Consider the following 18,130-nt stretch of genomic DNA (forward strand, 5'->3'; position numbering starts at 1 on the left):
AGTGTAAGGCAAAACTAAGAATGAAATATCAATAACCGTATACAGATGATCCACTGCTCATAAATTGTAGAAAATTCTATTTGTACCCATACATAAGACGGAATAGAACCTTAAAAGCATTCTGATTTTCCCTGTAAGAAACAATCTCAATTAAAAGAAAAAAATTTAACACAAGTTAAAAACATTCCAGGCAATAATGCATCACAAGCACCTTCACCCTGCGTGCATCAAGTATTTCCTAAAAGATGCAAGCATGCCCCAGCTCATATATATTATGGATTTTTCTTCAAATTGTTTGACAATTTTCGATAATTTTGTGAAAGCATTACATCAACCTTAAAGGTGAGAATGCATTTCAATAAAGGACACTTTCACATTTGAAAATATTGAAATAAAATGGTAGAAATGGCCCCTTAAAAATGACCATAGCAAGTTATTAAATTTCTTATTAGCATTCGCGTAAAAATGGCAGAGAAATAACAACTATTCTAGATTTCTTGCCCAAAATGCAGCAAGTACAATAAAATTCAAATATCTTGAGATAAAATAGCCTATTGAGAAATTGGATATTCCGGTGTTGCAGGATATGTGCAGCCAGATCGTTGAATTATAACATTCGCTGAATATTTTGCAGCTTCAACACAATCTTCAATCGGTTTGCCTAGCACCAACTGAGATAGGAAGCCTCCTACAAATGCATCTCCTGCAAAACCAGTATATAATTTAGAGGTTGTTTTTCTACACAAGTCTAGAAGCGCTTAAAAACAGTTAAAAGTTTACAGACCTGCTCCATTGGTGTCAACAAGCTTTTCCTTGGGCAGCCGAATCACTGGAAACAATTTCACCTGAAACGATAACAAAAAATTATAACATTAGCATTTTGACTGATGACAAGATGGCACAGAAAAGTTGCTTTGAACCAGAACAGAATTTATTTACTCTTCTATTCATTGGAAAATTATATACACTACCGGCCAAAAAAAATAGCTGTGGATAGAATGATGAAGATGTTTGCCATCATTTCATACAAAAATTTGTAGATTTTGTCAATTCATTGAGCTTTCTGTTTTTTTGTGTAAGTAGACTTAAGACTCAATTCTAAGTATATATAAAGCAAGTCCCTTGAGTCTTAATGCATAAAGTTTGTTGCCTGTATGTAGAGAGAGTTTCATTGAACTTTCTGGTTTTTTGTGTAAGTAGACTTAAGACTCAATTCTAGTATATATAAAGCAAGTCCCTTGAGTCTTATAAAGTTTGTTGCCTGCATGTAGAGAGAGTTGACCAGTTAATTAAGAAACTTTTGTGTCCATTTTCAAGTCATATCCAAATATTTCACCTTTAATTTACTAAATTCTAAAGCTTAATCCATCAAGTGCCTTGCTCAAGATATTTATAACCGGTAAATGGAAAAATGTGATCACTTGTGATAGAATGCATTAATCTTCAATAGTTAAGTACAGACATTAAATCTTTTGAAATGAGAAAAAGAGTTCATATAAAGTCGGTACTAGGGCCACCATAGAGCATCATTTATAGACAAGATCAAGCTGGATGAGCTAAAGGGTAAAATACATCTAGTAGTTCATAGCAGAGCTACAGGTTCAAATCCCCAGGGAACCTGACCAAGTGCAAGTATCAAAACGATTTTTTAACTGTTCCAACATAAAAAATTGTGTGAGAAAAAGGCAAACGAGAATGTTCAAAAATATACTTCTAGAAATGTTATGGGAGAACAGTTATTCAACAAAAATCTGTGTCTGTGTAGAGGCCAACAGAGCATCCAAACATCACAGTTTTAGCCAGTATCCGCATTCACACCCTCTCAGAAAGTGATCATTTGGATACATTATAAATTATCCCACAGAAAAGAGAAAAAGAGCAATAGTCTCGGGCACTAGAGTAGAGCATGTTTTGAGAAAGCAGTTATTGTGCACAAGTATGAGAGTATGTGATAGCCAAGACAGCATCCATGCTATCTATATTTGGAACATGTCACACCTATTCCCTCTCAGAAAAAATTATTCCAGCAAATATTATAGTATTGCTCTCTTTCCACTTTTCAAGCTTAACAATAATTTTAAATGAGTCATTGGAGTTCATGCGACTTGGATGCAAAAAAGTGCATTGAGTCAAAGAAAGAATCCATCTTATTGATTTTCCTTGTTTTTGGCTGTTCTGGCTATTTATCAAGTTTCAGAAAGATTATAAAACTCTGGATCCAACCACCAAAAAACAATTTTAGACACTGCTCTGCGATCGTCACCAAGAGGAGAAACTATACCAGTGGGTACTAAGGGCACAAGGATCAGGTTAGATATTAACGGTAGCAGAAATCTTTGGCTATCTTCAGGGAGCTGCACACGGGTTCTGGTACGGAGGCTAGGGTCCCAGCCCTAGCTGCGTGCTCTCTCTATGTTTGTTGTTGTTTGTGGCGGACTGTGATGCGAAACGGCGAAGGGATTTGGCAAAAGAAAATTGCACAAAGAAATGGTAGGGTGTCCTCTGCAAGTGTTAGCTCTATTGAGGGGGCTACTGAGGGTTTTGCTGCTGCAGATCTGGCAGCTGGCTCCGCTTTTTTTGAGGGAGTTTCCAAGCATTTGGAGGCCCCATGGCAGTCTTCTTATACTAAGAAGGCTTTTAATGCTAATCTGCAAGTGTTAGCTCTATTGAGGGGGCTACTGAGGGTTTTGCTGCTGCAGATCTGGCAGCTGGCTCCGCTTTTTTTGAGGGAGTTTCCAAGCATTTGGAGGCCCCATGGCAGTCTTCTTATACTAAGAAGGCTTTTGATGCTAAGGAACATGAAGACCTCTTTTTCTCTCCTTTTGATGGAGAAGACCCAAATGATGAGGATGTGTTCCTCATGAATATGTTTTTGGAGGCTCATTCAAATGCTAACAAGATGGTCGAATTGCCAGTGATGGAGGCTAAGGATGGTGACCAGATTTTTGGTCTAAGAAGATGGGTTTGTCCCCCTTCTCCTAGTCTGTTATCTTCCTTGTTGAATCAGATCTACTAAAAACCCTTAATCCTACTCAAGTTGTTAAGGATTTTTCTCCTATTGAGTTGGAGGAAAATAGTGATGAAAAGAATATTGAGGAGATTGCTCTGGATGATAAGGGTTCAGAGAATATTCTGACTCCTGTTGAGAAGGTGGAAAATGGTACTGATAAGTCTTTTGAGGAGGACATCCCTTGGAGAGTTTGAAGTATGTTTCAAGCTCTGTTGTTTCAAAAGCTACTGCTTTGGTTTGCTGATTTTTAGCGTACGGTTGCTGCTCCTATCGCATACCCTGCAGCCTTTCTTAATAAGACTCCAGTTGGTTGTTTTGCTTGGGGCAGCAATCTTGTGGATATGAAGCATGCTCAGGTCTACTTTGATGTTCCTAACTCCCTTCTAGCTGATTCAATTGCTTGGTGTAATGTCCCCTACTTGGAGGCAGGCTGTTTATCAACAATTAATCTATATTAATGAATGCATCATTAAATTTTATAACATCTTAATTTAAATGTTTGGATTAGTAGGCACTTACTTCTTATTAATACAATTCCATGACCCTATATATCAAGGTCATATCCCTGTTACTTCCATGAGTTCTCTAACCCAAACCGAGGGAAATTTATTGTGCTAGGGTGCTTAGAGACCAATCATTAAGCAAGCTCCCTCAAGGTTTCTGGATGCAGGCCCTAACCCCATCTTATCTAAGGACTACTCCCTCAAGGTTTCCGGCATACCTGTCCTTACCCCATCTCAGGATTTCCTGACTTGTGAGGATTTAGACTGCCTTTCCCTACACAAATCATTCCCATCCTCCATAGACATTAGCAGAAGTATTAAGGAATGGGCTATTAATATTATAGTCTTTCATGTACTATGAATGTATATGAAATTAAGTATGACTATCATACATATTGCAGTCTATATTAATATTACTACTAAATTCTGCATAAGAACATCATCAGGCTTCATATATTAAGCTTACATATTAAGAACATCCCATGCATACCACCAAGAACAAAGATGTTACTGCCTGTAACTTAATAACAGTTATGATCTGATCTGATCTGATCATATTGATGGTGATGTTATTGGATGCTTTGATTCCTTTCCTTTATATCTCTCAATATGAGGGAGAGGTCACACCTCTTCATCATGTATGCCCTTTGGCAAGAGACGCACCATTTCACAAATTAGCACCCTTTGAAAGAATGCAACTCTTCAATATTTCTCCTTTGTAAGGGACACAACCTTTCACAATCAGATCTGCACTTCTTATTTAAATCTGACCTGCACTTCTGATCCCCAAATTATCCTCTTCTCCCTTTTATATCTCATGTTTCAGGGAGTCACCATTCACGTCTTTGACAATTCATTAACTTAATTAAATTTTAATTACATTTAATCATGTTATTTTATATTTTAATTTTCATTTAATTTTTTTTCTTTTACATTTTAATTTTATTATTATTATTTACCATTAAATTCTATTTCAAAGTGGAGACATTACACTTGGCTCAAGAATTCTCTTGTTGGGAGGTTCAACGAGAATTGGCCCAATATTGATACTATAAGAAGATGGATCCTTCGAGTTCGGAAAATTTATAGCAAGGTAAAGGTTTCTTCTATGATAAATAGTTTTTCTCCTTTTCTTGCCAAGAGGATTGTTCAAGGATTCTTTATGAAGGCCCTTGATTTTTGAGTTCAAAAGGCCTTAGTCTTCAAAATTGGTCTCCTGGTTTCAAACCATGGAAGGAAAAATTGTTGTTCCCTGTTTGGGTTCAGTCGTATGGGCTGCCACTGGAATTTTGGAATGAAAATATTTTCAAGATAATTGCCAATCTTTTGGCAAGCATAGCACTCCTAATAAGATTAAAAGTTTAGGAAGCGCTTACTATTTGCTAGATTTTGTGTGCAAAATCAGGCTCTTCCTACCCAGATCACCCTATCCTCTAAATTTGGGGATTGGGTGCAGCAGTTTGAGTATGAGGACTCCCCGGTTATCTGTCATGTGCGCATTAGGGTAGATCAAGACTACAACTCTTGCTTAAAAATAAGAAACAGTGCTTTGTTTGGAAAAAAGAGACAAATAAGGATGATACTTTCCCTGTTTCCAAGGAGGTTCAAAATACTGATTTTAACAAAGGGAAATCCCTTTTGGATTGTTCAAGGATAGATAATGCTTTGGGGTTTAATGGAGGATGTGCCAATGATTTTATGTTTCCTCTCAAAAAAATGCGATTTGGGGAGAGGGATCCTTCCAAGGCGCTCAATCAAAGAGCTTTGGACCAATTTTTTAAACCACCCTGATTTGCCTCTTGCTGTTCTGTTGCTGTTCTACTGTTCTGTAGCTGTTCTGTTTTAGCTTTTTTGCTGACCTGCTGGGCTTAATCCTTCATCTTTCTCTTTGTACAAGGGATCAGGGCCCTTTCAAAATCCCTGCTTAATCGAATCAGAAACAATTTTAGACACTGCCTCAGACCATCAATGCAACGCTTGCCATTGATAAGAATTGAATCTTATTATTTGCCAATCCCATGCTATGAGAATTTCATAGGATTTGAAATGTACTTAACCTACTAAAAAGGCTTAGACTAACTGGAGTACATTTCATACCTGCTACCTATGCTCCCCCTTACGAATGTCAATAAGCATTTCCAATGAGCTGAATACGGTGGGTATGTTTGGTATTAGTATATAAAGACAGGGAGTTAGTACACTATATGTCATGGGTGTGATTCTATAGATCTATATACATAAGGTATGTCACCTTAAACTAGGTGATGTTATGGGATGGTTAACACAATTAGAGGATATGCAGGGTGATAAATAGAAAAGACCTGGGAAATCAATTATCATTCGGTATTCATTAAAGCTATGATGTTTCCTTGTAGATTTTGCATATCACTTACTCATCCCTAGTCTCAATACATGTATCTGCATTGAATACTCCATACAGATATAATAATCATGGACACAGCATGAATACCACATCCAGAAGTATCATATATATACACACCCACACATTCAAGTGAATGGATAAAACAAAGATAAAAAGTAACAAGTATTTTAAAAATCGTCTTTTTAAGAAGCTTTATTGAGATCAAAGAAATAAGTGCACGTTCGAATATGATTATCTGGTTTAGCAACAACAACAATATTTGAACCAAAAGGAATAGTCAACAGGGCAGATAAAGCTAGCTTGAGGGATTCCGGCCTTGAGAAATTGTTTGGTGCACTATGGTTCTAAATAACGTTGCCATCGTGTTCAAAGAAAAAAAACACATACAGATCAACTGTCAGCACCACAACTTATATATGTGTGTGTGTGTGTGTGTGTAAAAATATACATGCACAAGCACGCGCATACATATACAAATCACCAAAGACACAAACATAATATCACTAAATAGATATTCAATATTGTAAACTAAAATATGTCAAAAACCATCTTCATGTAATTCTCAAAGTCGAGTTGTTCAAGGTAATTTTTTGTAATGTCCCCTCCTCGAAATTAGAACAAGATTAACCCAATGCTCCCACATACATCTCTTGTGGATCTCAAGGAAAAATAAAAGTGCACCATTACAACATGAATCTGATCAAGCCAAAAGAAAGAAATTTGCTAAAGAAAACAATTAACAAAAGATATTAAAGATGGTGCCAAATAAGACAAACCACCTCAGCCATAATAAAGACAAGTAAAAATGTATAGGCGCTAAAAGCCAAAAATATAGCAAATGGAAAGAGATCGGTTCATTTAGAAAAAGTTATTGGGAGAAGATTGCAAGGTAGAAGATATTTACAGAAGTGATCATTAAATGATTAGTAAACACTAACTGAAGTCAAATTATAAATGGTCTAAAGAACAATGCATGATTGTGTCCTATGATACAAGGCAAAGTATATAAGTCAGGGAGAAAAAGGCACCGATTTTAGGAATGAATACTATGACTTATCACAAGTGAATATTACAAGCCAAATAAACAAAACCCCTCCAAGGAAAATTGAGAGATTTGAGGACAAAACCCCTTAATTTCTCTTAGCCAGTTGGTGGACAGAAACGCCTAACTTGGGTGGATATTAGGGACAATCATTCAAGGCGAATAGCTGAAATTGGAAGGAGAATTATAGCAGAAAATCAAGATGAGTACTACTTTCAGAATTATGTCATAAGCTATAAATCTCAATATTATAATGAAATTAATAATTTTAGATAAATTCATATTTATAATATAATGCAACTATCATTTTGAATTAAGAGTTATTGTTTAAATGCAAAAATAAGAAATGTTCTAGAACAGGACATTACACTTTTCGATTAAGAGTTTTATCTTTTATTTGCTTCAAATATACATTTTAGATTTATATTTTTATATTGCATTATCTACTTTGTTTTTTAAATATATTTTTTTGTTAAAAATGTATGATGTTTTAACTTGGCTTTTATTTAATTGTCAAGACTCAGCATGCCTCACAAAATCTTTTTGATAAAACTTGTAAAGGTATGAGAGGTATTATGCAACATGATTGTTGCACAGTGCACACTGAATTGTGAGGGAATAAAAAAAAGAGCCCAAAATACACACATTTTAGACATATTGTCCACCAATAAAGATATGCCACTAGCCATGTCCGACAAGATGGATTTTTATTTATTTCCATTTTTAAATAATCATAATTCATTGATAATAAAAAACAGTTTGTCATTCATTTATGGGAGTGGAGCCCATGTTCACAACTTCTTATGGATCAAAAAGAAAAAGCAGTTTACCATTCAAATGCCAACTAATTCAAATAACCTGCCATCCACTATGGGAGAAGACCCGATTGCAGGACAGGATCCAATAATTGCCATGTTTTTGTGCAACAAGGAGCCTTGTCTGTTTTGACTTATAGCCGTTACTTGTAAAGTTAAGGAATGGCAATTCTTAATGGTTTAACCTAATAAATAGACAAAAAGTGCCCCTTTTTCACAAGTCATATCAAAGAAACAATCAATCATGTGGTGACACATAAGATGCATGGTAATACTTGACTGGATGCACATGTTTTGGGCTAGCATTTTTTGGGGAATTTTTCAGAGAAGTTAGTGAAAACATTGCCGATGTGGCTCCATCATTGACAACCAGCCTTAGGAGCTTGAGAGATGTGAAGTGCCTATGCGGCAATTGGGTCCTCTATCTCCTAACTAGTGCTCAATTTTGAACAGATGCCATTGAAATTCTAAGACTAAGAGTATTCTCCTCTTAACAACACTCAGATCTCTATTAAACATTATCCAAACAAACGTTCCTCAAACAATTGACAAAAATGTCAATTTTCCTACTCATAAAGATGGAGATAAAATGCAATGTTTTAAGTTATGAAACAATAATGATCCCTCCTTTGCTCCTAAGACTTTGTGGAACCATATTAGAATACAAAACTAGACAATCATTAGATGACAACATTCTAAGATCCAAGGTTTAGAGGACTCCAAATGTCACAATTGTATTGTAGCTCATATTCCCATGCTTAGCAATTATATTTGACAAATGTTTTAATGGCAAAGATCTCTTATTTTATTGATTTCAAAAAACATCTCATACAGTCACGAGAGAAAATCATTGGAAATGGTAGGTAAAAAGAGCTATTCCTCTGATCTTAGAATGCAGCATGTTATATGAACAGGTATATGCAGGATAAGATTAATTATTTAATGCATGAATATGACCACATAAAAAATAAAAAAATTGTTTGACTTAAGAATCTTCATGTTAAACCCATCTTTGGGAAAATATGTATATATATTTGTTATCCAAGAAGTTACCATCAAATATATGATCATGGAAACCTGAAACATTTAAAATTTTAAAGGTATAATATGCCAGAAAACAGATGGATGGTCTGGACTTAGTGGTTGACCATGTGATAATAATCTTGATTCTTGAACTTGGTGTTTTCTTTATGGTATACAATGTCTCTGATAGTATGTACATTAAGTGTGAGATGGGACACTCAACATTCTAATACCGCCCTTTCAATTACAGGAGCACAAGACTGCTTGTTATAAAGTATTCTTGAAAATTACCTATGGAGAAAGCCACCAGCTATGGAAGCTAAATCATTTACTCAAGATTTGTTAGACGAAATATAAATGCCTCTAATCAGGAAATACAAATAAATGGCTCTATTATCTTCTTCCCTCAATTCATTCATTCTACTCAGTTCCTCCAGCAAGTGTATCCTGTGAGTCCCATGTAAAAGTTGTTTCTTGAATATAAAAAGACAAAGAATATGTTACAAAATTTACCTTTCCATCTTCTGCAACAACAACAGGATCAGCACCTTGTGTGATAACAGCTATCCTCTTGTGTGTTCCAGAGGCCTTTGGTAGTGCAGCCATCTTTAAGGCTATTTCTTCAACATTTTCGGTCTGAAATTTTATATGAATATCATTAATTATCTAATCCAAAGTTCAGAAATTGAAGCAGATCAGGAATTAAGTATACACGCTTACCTCCCATCCCTGTGCCTGTGCAAAAGTTCTTGCTTCTGTCTCATTTCCAAATATATAATCCATATACCTAAGACAGAAGCCTCCACATAAGCAATTATTTCTAAAGCACCTAGTACGTGAGAAAAGAAAGAGACCATTTGCCTGGAGATTCCTCCAAAAAACATATTTCTAAAGCACTTAGTATGTGAGGAAAAAAAAAAAACCATTTGCCTGGAGATTCCTCCAAAAAACAAATCAGATAAATGTTTGGGAGGCCAAACATATTTACATAATATTGGAGTCAGTCAGAAATTGATAGGTTTTCATTAAACAAAACAACTGGGATTCACAGGAGGAAGAACCCAAAATCAACACATACAGAATGAATGTGCTATAAATTTATTTTAACAATGGAAACCCAAAAACATATGGGGTAAAGCACTTACGGAAAAACTTTCATCAAAGCATCTTTAAAAAACTGACAGATGAAAGGGGCTGCAAGATTCATCATAAATATCTGCAAGGTATACGATAAAGAAAACATAACCCTTCTGTGAGAAAATATTAATGTTACACAAGAACCAATAACTCAAATGGGACATTTGTTTGTAGATCCAAAAGCATAAATAATACCTTGCCTGCCTTGGCAGCATGCTCTGCCACAAGCAATATGGATTCTGGTGAGACTGTAAGGAAAAATCCAGCAATATAAAAGAACTTGGCCTTTTCCACTGCACAACAATCAAATAGTTAATTTATCAGCTCATTCTAATTGAAGAGAATGTAAAAACAGAGCCTAGTTCACATACCTAAAGCCCAATTCTCCGGTGATTTTAAATGGTCTGACTTGTAGCAATTTGCTGCTGACAAATTAGCAATAAGTGACCTGGTATCACAAATATAAGATGTGGAGCAATTCTGTCCATCAATCATAGCCCTTAAGCGAACAGGCAGAAAACAGAACAATGAAGCTAGGAAAACCAACAAAAGAGTTTCTCGAAAATTCATTCCTCACCTTTCACCCCCAACTACAAGAACAGCACAGGTCCCAGTTGGTGTTGTTTCATCCTCATAATAATGCACCTATAATGAGAATCGAGATACAAACGTAATCTCACAAAATCAGAAAATCATGGAAAATTAATGATACTGTAAAGCAAACATAATGGCAAAAAGAAAATAAAAAATCTGAATAAATGGAATTAAAAAAATTACATTAACCCCAGCATCATGTGAATTTTTCTTCATCTCCTCTCCAAACTTGTCCTTTCCAATGCAGCCAATATAGCTCGTTGCCCCAGGAATTTGCAGCATCCACTACAACAATAATCTATGAAATTATTTTCCAGAAATGCTTATCAATAAGAACATTCAAAAGAAAATTATGCAAACATTGTTATTAAATTAAGGAAAGTGATGATCACCTGTGCAACCCTGATAGAGTTCTGTGTGGCCCCTGTATACCATTGATTATAAACAAAGCAGAGAAGAAATATCAGTAACTCTAGAAAACAAACATTGTAGTCCAAACTGACTCAAAAACAGAAATCCTTTTAGTTGAAATATTTTGCAACAAAAGCATCACCTCCTGCAATATATTCAACATTTTTTCTCTGGGCAAGCTCTCCATACCTGATTCAAGCAGGAATATAGTAAGTACAATTTGAAGAAAGCAAATGTATCGTGCATAACACCTTATAGAGAATGCAGAAAGTAAACAAAAACATGATTTTAATTTCAAACTGTGATAAAGGATAGAATTCTTGGGACATGTCTGAGTAGGTGAACATCTTGACAATATTAGAAGTCATAAATCCTATTCAATTCTTAGTTTTTTAAGTTTGGTACAAAATGTTGACAAGTTCAAAAGAAAATCACTCTATTTGGGTAAAAATTGAAGCAATCTTCATTTCCAAATGAAAAATATTTAATAAACTCAACAAAATAATTATTTACCAAGCAAAAAAATATTGCACCTTAACACAAAAAGAATGGAAGATATGACAAATATTTTTAAAAGAATATCAGCAAAGAAAGATAATTCCCATATATTAGAACCTGAAACTATTCCCGAATGCCAATCTTCATTTTGAAATGACAGATTGAATTACCAAAATGTTCATATACCAAGCAAACAAAATTGCAACCCATAACCTTGCCCGAGACATACCATGCTAAAAGAATGGCAAATTTATGTCAAATATTTTAAGAAAAAATATTGACAAAGAAAGTCAACTCCCAAGTATTAGACCCTAAAACCCTGAAAAAGTGTCCTCAGGAAAAATAGATCTCCATACAGTTCGATATCTAATTGAATACATAGGGTTTTCCAGAATAGATAATGTCCAATGAATAAAAAGTTCACTTTAAGTTCCAGGATGACCCAGAGTCAAAAGTGGACATGTTGGCTGGACAGTAGCACTAGACCCTCAACATTCAACTGCAAAATGACATACAGCATGAGGCAGGAAGCATGAAATTGCTTTAGCAATCAACTTAATAGATCAATACCACACCATATGTCCAGGGTCATAAATTTAGATTAAAAAAGACAACATGAACCTTATCAAATAAAATTAGGGTATTTTCTTCAGAAACATCAGCCAAAATCAAAAATTTGTTAATGGGAATATCCATAAACATGGATTCTAAATTTCTATGTAAATTTTTCGAAGAGAAGAAAGCACAATATGTCACACACAATATCAACAAGGACATCAGTATAGTTATTAGATCAGCTTTAAAAGAATTATCTATCTTGTGCGGCAAAAGGATCTACCATAATCCATGACTTTCAAACAAATAAATACTTAATTTTTCAGGTATACTTCCTATCAGTGAGAAAGACTTTATTTAAGTATACTTCCTATCATGAAATCTGAGGGAGATGCCACTCTCTTTCCACGGAGGGGTGGATCTTATTCACTTTCATATGTTACTATAATCAGAGGTGCTTGGCCCTTTTACTTCAGGAAGCTATCATTCTCAAATGTAGATCCTTACAGAGAAATGCTAGATGTATCAAGCCAATTAGTTCCTTCTTTAAGCTACTTTCAAAGTTTAAAATGCAGCTGTGCATGAATCTATGTTATGACAGGTGGAAAAACTTAGTAAATTAAAAAATGCAGGAACAAATCCAGTCACTTAAGGAGAACTGCTAAGCAATGAACAGTAGATCAGTATGAATAAGCTTTAATATAACAATATATTGATGAAGAAGATTTCAGGTCTCAAAATAGTCATGCTTTTACAAAAGAAGTTCAAAGATCTCCTTGACAGACAAACCTATAGTCACTTGATACCATCCTGCCATTCAAAAAGAGAAATTCAAACAACTCCTTGACTGTCAAATCTTCAGTCACCTACTACTCACTTGTCAAAAAAACAGCACTTTTTCATAATTTGGTTTTCCCGTATGAAAACAGTATGGGAGAACCCTAATCAAAGCATTGACTACAAGGTTGAAGGCTATTCGTTCTAGCTAAAATGAAAATGCTAATTTTATTTCTCTGTTGTTCATAATATTTATTTTGCATTTTTCTTTTTTGATTGCACTTGCACACACCCACACACTTTGGGACAGTGATAATATCAGAGTGATGGACAGCCATTGATTGGCAACCTTATACTACTTATGGAGCCATGGCATTGGATATTGACATAAATACAATAGCAGTGACAATTAATATGGACAAAAAAATCATAAAGTAAACTTAAAGAAAGAGATGGAATCAGATAATGCCATAGTATCAAAAATAATCTCTAAATCAAATACATTATGTTCAAATAGCGGGTAGGGTTCAATCTTGAGACCAAATATTAGAAGAGGTAGAAGAAAAGATAATTAACATGGACTCAGAGATGTGAGATGAAATAAGATTATGCTATGACACCAAAATTAATTTCTAATCAAAATACATAATGTTCATATAAAAGATGAGTTTGATCTCAAAAATCAATATATCTAACAAAGAGGGAGAAAAAAAGGATACCTAATATGGATAGAGAAATGTGAGATGAAATCAGATCATGTCATGACATCAAAATTAAAACACACCACAGGCACCAAATATTCAAATAGCACCTAGGGTAATTTGAGTAACAAATACCTCATAAGTTAAAAAAGAGGGCTCAAAATAGCTGGAGCAGATTTACGAATTAGAAATATCAAGTTGAGAGAACATATCTTTGCAAAATTTACCATAGTTCCTAAATAGTAGAAGCCATCTCAAAAAAAAGAAAAATCGCATTATATGGAAAAGTGACAAGCAACAACTCAGACCTATCATCATATTGATCTGCGTTTGTAGCTACAAGTAGGAATGCAAATATAAATATAATATAGAATTAAAATGAACTGACTGAAAAGAACAGATGAGTAGATAAGCAAATGCCAGCATTACTGATTAAAAATTAGATCTAAATATTGTAAAAGTTCATGTGGCAAGCCAGCTTCCATAGCTACAAAGATACTGAGGAGCACAACTGTTTGACAGTTACCTCACAATATGACCAACAGGTTTAAAACATTTAAATTTGTGCTACATACTGAAAGGAATAAGATATATGTTAGAGAAGAACAGAGATTGAAATGGGCAATGATCCCAGCCGCTGCAGACTAAGATGTAAGCAGGGTATGCATGTTCCAACATGCATATAAATGCAATAAATTAGGAGATATATAAAAAAAAAAACAATAAATATATTAAAATATATGTTATTATTAATCTTTACATGTGTAGCTGTCAGTGCTCCCAAAAATGACAAGTTATTGCCAAAATCAAAATGAAACAGCAGATGATTACAAACAGATGAAAAAATGAAAAGTAAAGTTGCACCTAATATAGTTTCAAACATATAAAAAATAAGGAGATTGAATCTGATTCTCGGAGGAATAATACACTTCAAAAATATCCACAGCTAATCAAAACCACATTTTATATGTCAATACAGAATGGGCCATCTCACAAAGAGATCAAAATGGGCAAAAAAAGGCTTAAACCCAAAACCCCTCAAGTGTTGCAATGAGCACATGTTGGACTTCACCATCCACATCAACAGAAAATAACAAGAAACTTTAAGGAAATAAAACCGAAAATAAACTAGGAGATATATCAAAAAAAACAATAAATATATTAAAATATATGTTATTATTAATCTTTGCATGTGTAGCTGTCAGTGCTCCCAAAAATTACAAGTTATTGCCAAAATCAAAATGAAACAGCAGATGATTACAAACAGATGAAAAAATGAAAAGTGAAGTTGCACCTAATATAGTTTCAAACATATAAAAAATAAGGAGATTGAATCTGATCTCCAGAATAAGATTGGATTGAATCTGATTCTCGGAGGAATAATACACTTCAAAAATATCCACAGCTAATCAAAACCACAATTTATATGTCAATACAGAATGGGCCATCTCACAAAGAGATCAAAATGGGCAAAAAAAGGCTTAAACCCAAAACCCCTCAAGTGTTGCAATGAGCACATGTTGGACTTCACCATCCACATTAACAGAAAATAACGAAGAAACTTTAAGGAAATAAAACCGAAAATAAACTAAAACACTCAAGGCCACTGCTATAATTGTCTTGTGAAATGAGATTAAGCAATAATTCATCCAGGCTTTCGTAGCAGATCATGCTATTCAAGTCCCATTAAAACAAGCTAACGATTGAAATTGGGTAAAATTCTGCATCCAAAAACTGTGGCATACCTCAACCAACGAGACCACATGAAAATTTATGGTAACTTCACTCCAAGAGATACACTCAAGATCATGGTGTATCAAGTGAAAGGTTACTCACAAAGAGGATTAACCGATAAATGAAAGCCACTACAGCATTCAGGGTGGCAGCATCTGAGCCAAAGGCCACCTGACAAGAGGAATTTTATTTAAGAAAAAGGCGAGTGCCGTACATTCACAGGATCCATCTATGCTACAAAATATTTAAAACTCATCTCTCCATAAATAAGGATCATTTGAACAGAATAGATACCCCTTAGTTGTGGTATTTAAGCTGAATTCGCCCCAAAAGAGAGATTTACCAGTACAAAAAACTGGCCACCACAATCAGAGAGGCAAGATCTGGGCTGAAGAATATGCTACAAGGTAACTTGTTACTTGCCAACAAACAAAGGCTACTACCAACAGTAAAAGGATCCACTTATGCTAGGGAAAATCATCTCTTCGAATAGAGATCACTTTGATGGAAGAGAAACAATAGTGGAATATTAATATATGGTCATGCCATCTAAGCCAAAGAAAAACCCACAGAGCAGATTCCCCAACGCAAGAGAGCGGATAACACAGGAAGCAAAATGCAAGCAATTGGTTATCCATTATCCTTTAAGGCGAAAATAGCATTTAAAAAAGACACTGCCAACATTCAAGGAACAATCTATGAGTATGCTAGGCAAGCAGGATCTAAGCAACTGGTTATGCTAATAGGAATAGTTATAATTTAAACAAGACACTGCCAACATTCAAGGGATCGAGTAGGAAAAATCATTTCTTCACAGATAAAGATGGACCGCTTTGTTGGAAGATATAGCCCTCCCAAAAAATGGAGTTTACCAACATAAGAAGTCAATACCAGATTGAAGATGGCAACATCTAAGCCAAAGATTTCACAAAAACCAGCATTCAAGGGATCAATCCATGCCAGTGAAAGTCATGTCTTCACAAATAAAGATGGATCACTTTGATGGAAGAGACAGCCCGCCACTAAAAAGGAGCTTACCAATGGAAGAAGCTAATACCACGATGGCAACATCTGAGCCGAAGATTATACAAAAGCCAAATTTACCAAGGCAGACATCATATTAAATGGATCAAATTCATGCTTGTTAAAATAATTCCTTCACAAGGCACGATCACTTTTGATTGACCTTTTATCAATCGCATATAGTTGAGACATGAAACGAGAAGGAGGAGGTGGAAAAAGCCAGTCAAAAGTATCTTGTCTTGTAAAGAAATGATTGACTGCAAGAATGTCACACCCATTCATTCAATTATTACTAACAACTTCAAAGAAAATGGAAACAAGGGCTAAACCTGGTAACCATTATGCAATTAGAGATCACATACTTGAATCCTTGTAAATCTTTCATTCCAAAGAAAACACCAAAAAATCAACTACCCCATAAAAACCAATAAAAAACGATACAAACAATCAAGCTTATAAACATACATTGGCAAGTGCTTCTCCTCTGCTAAGATGGCATTGTTGAGCGTCACGTCATACCTACAAAAATGCAATGAACACAATAAGAAGAAAGAAAAAGAGAAAACACAAGGAAACAAAACAACAAATGCATGGCATTGGTATTAAGATCTGAAACTTCCACTCACTTCTTGAGAAATTCCTCATCTACAACAGCAGAAATATCGAGCAGAGGGTTGCCCATCCCCAGCAATATACCCTCCATATCTGCTCTCTGGGGCTCTACTTTCACTCTATGGGTGTCTTTGGAGAATCGATATCGTTATGTAACACTTGCAAAGAGGATGAAGAAAAATATTCAGATCCACTGCAAACCTTATACCCCTACTTATAGCAGGAATCGTGCTACCGTGTCTGTTACCTAGTTGAATTAACAATTAAGAATTGTAATAGTCCTTAAATTATCAGATTCAATTTTATATTTGGTGGAGTTCGAAATAATAGCAATATTTCGGTCATTTTTTTAAGGAAAGTTGGTAACTCAGGTCGGGCCCAAGTGTTTTTGGTAGGTAGGGTTAGTGGGTTAGTAGGTTTATGGATGGAGATGGGTTCTGCACATCATCCAACGGTTGGAACTTTTTCTCTTGAATTTTTTCTTTTTCCTTCTAATATTACATAAAAGTCATGCACATGAGTTTGATATAAGTGGGAGTAAAGGAAGTTCTATTCTTATTTAAGATAAATTTCTTGGTCTTATAAGGAGGAGGATAGATCTATGGATTCTTCAATTAGGTAGGATTTGTCTCTTATAATAAATGTTTTGATTTATTGTGTTATTTTTTGTATTGTAATAGTGAAATTATGTATTTATGTTTCTAATGATTTGGGGATTTTAATTGAAATTTTTATGTCGAACTTAATCATTTTTGCTACTTAATATGAGAGTATGAATCCTTCATGGTTTTTGAGGGTCTTAAAGTTAGGAAGACTTGATCCTTGGTGGGCTCGTAAGGCTACTTAATATGAGAGTATGAATCCCTTGTGGTTTTTGAGGGTCTTAAAGTTAGGAAGACTTGATCCTTGGTGGGCTCGTGAGAACCATTCAACTTCACCAACAAATCAAGGGTCCTTTGATGTTTTGGATCTATTTTAAAAAGGGTGTCTTTATGTAATGACTAGTTACAAATGGTAGATTCTTTGTATGAGTTTAGTTCATGACAATATTATAGACATCTTAGGTATTATAATCATGTAGTTTCCACAGTCCATGAAGTTATGCAAGTAATAGATTTTTTAATTACACTGTGTGCCAATTTTTTTCATCAACATTCTGGATCATACTACATGATACATCGTCAAGATGAAAAATAAAGAGCAGAGTGAAGAGATTAGGAGCAAACATAGAAGACAAAGTAGATGGAGGGAGAGGTTCTAGAAACTAGGAAGGGGGAAAATAATAGAGAGACTAGAGGGTGGATTAAAAATA

General features: G+C 34.8%; 1 protein-coding gene across 1 annotated transcript; it reads right to left on the reverse strand.

Moving 5' to 3' along the window:
- Positions 1-234: 234 nt before the first annotated feature.
- On the reverse strand, positions 235-17,133 carry LOC131030330 (adenosine kinase 1). The gene is made up of 13 exons (XM_057961072.2): positions 16,833-17,133; positions 16,672-16,725; positions 11,061-11,107; positions 10,900-10,931; positions 10,691-10,792; positions 10,491-10,558; positions 10,285-10,361; positions 10,109-10,206; positions 9,922-9,992; positions 9,497-9,563; positions 9,290-9,412; positions 785-845; positions 235-703 (listed from the first exon to the last, which is right to left on the reverse strand). Exons 1-13 carry the CDS (start codon positions 16,907-16,909, stop codon positions 552-554), a joined length of 1,029 nt encoding a protein of 342 aa, XP_057817055.2. The 5' UTR covers positions 16,910-17,133; the 3' UTR covers positions 235-551.
- Between the last annotated feature and the right edge of the window lie 997 nt (positions 17,134-18,130).

This window comes from Cryptomeria japonica, chromosome 1, assembly GCF_030272615.1.
Source record: "Cryptomeria japonica chromosome 1, Sugi_1.0, whole genome shotgun sequence".
Taxonomy (NCBI): domain Eukaryota; kingdom Viridiplantae; phylum Streptophyta; class Pinopsida; order Cupressales; family Cupressaceae; genus Cryptomeria; species Cryptomeria japonica.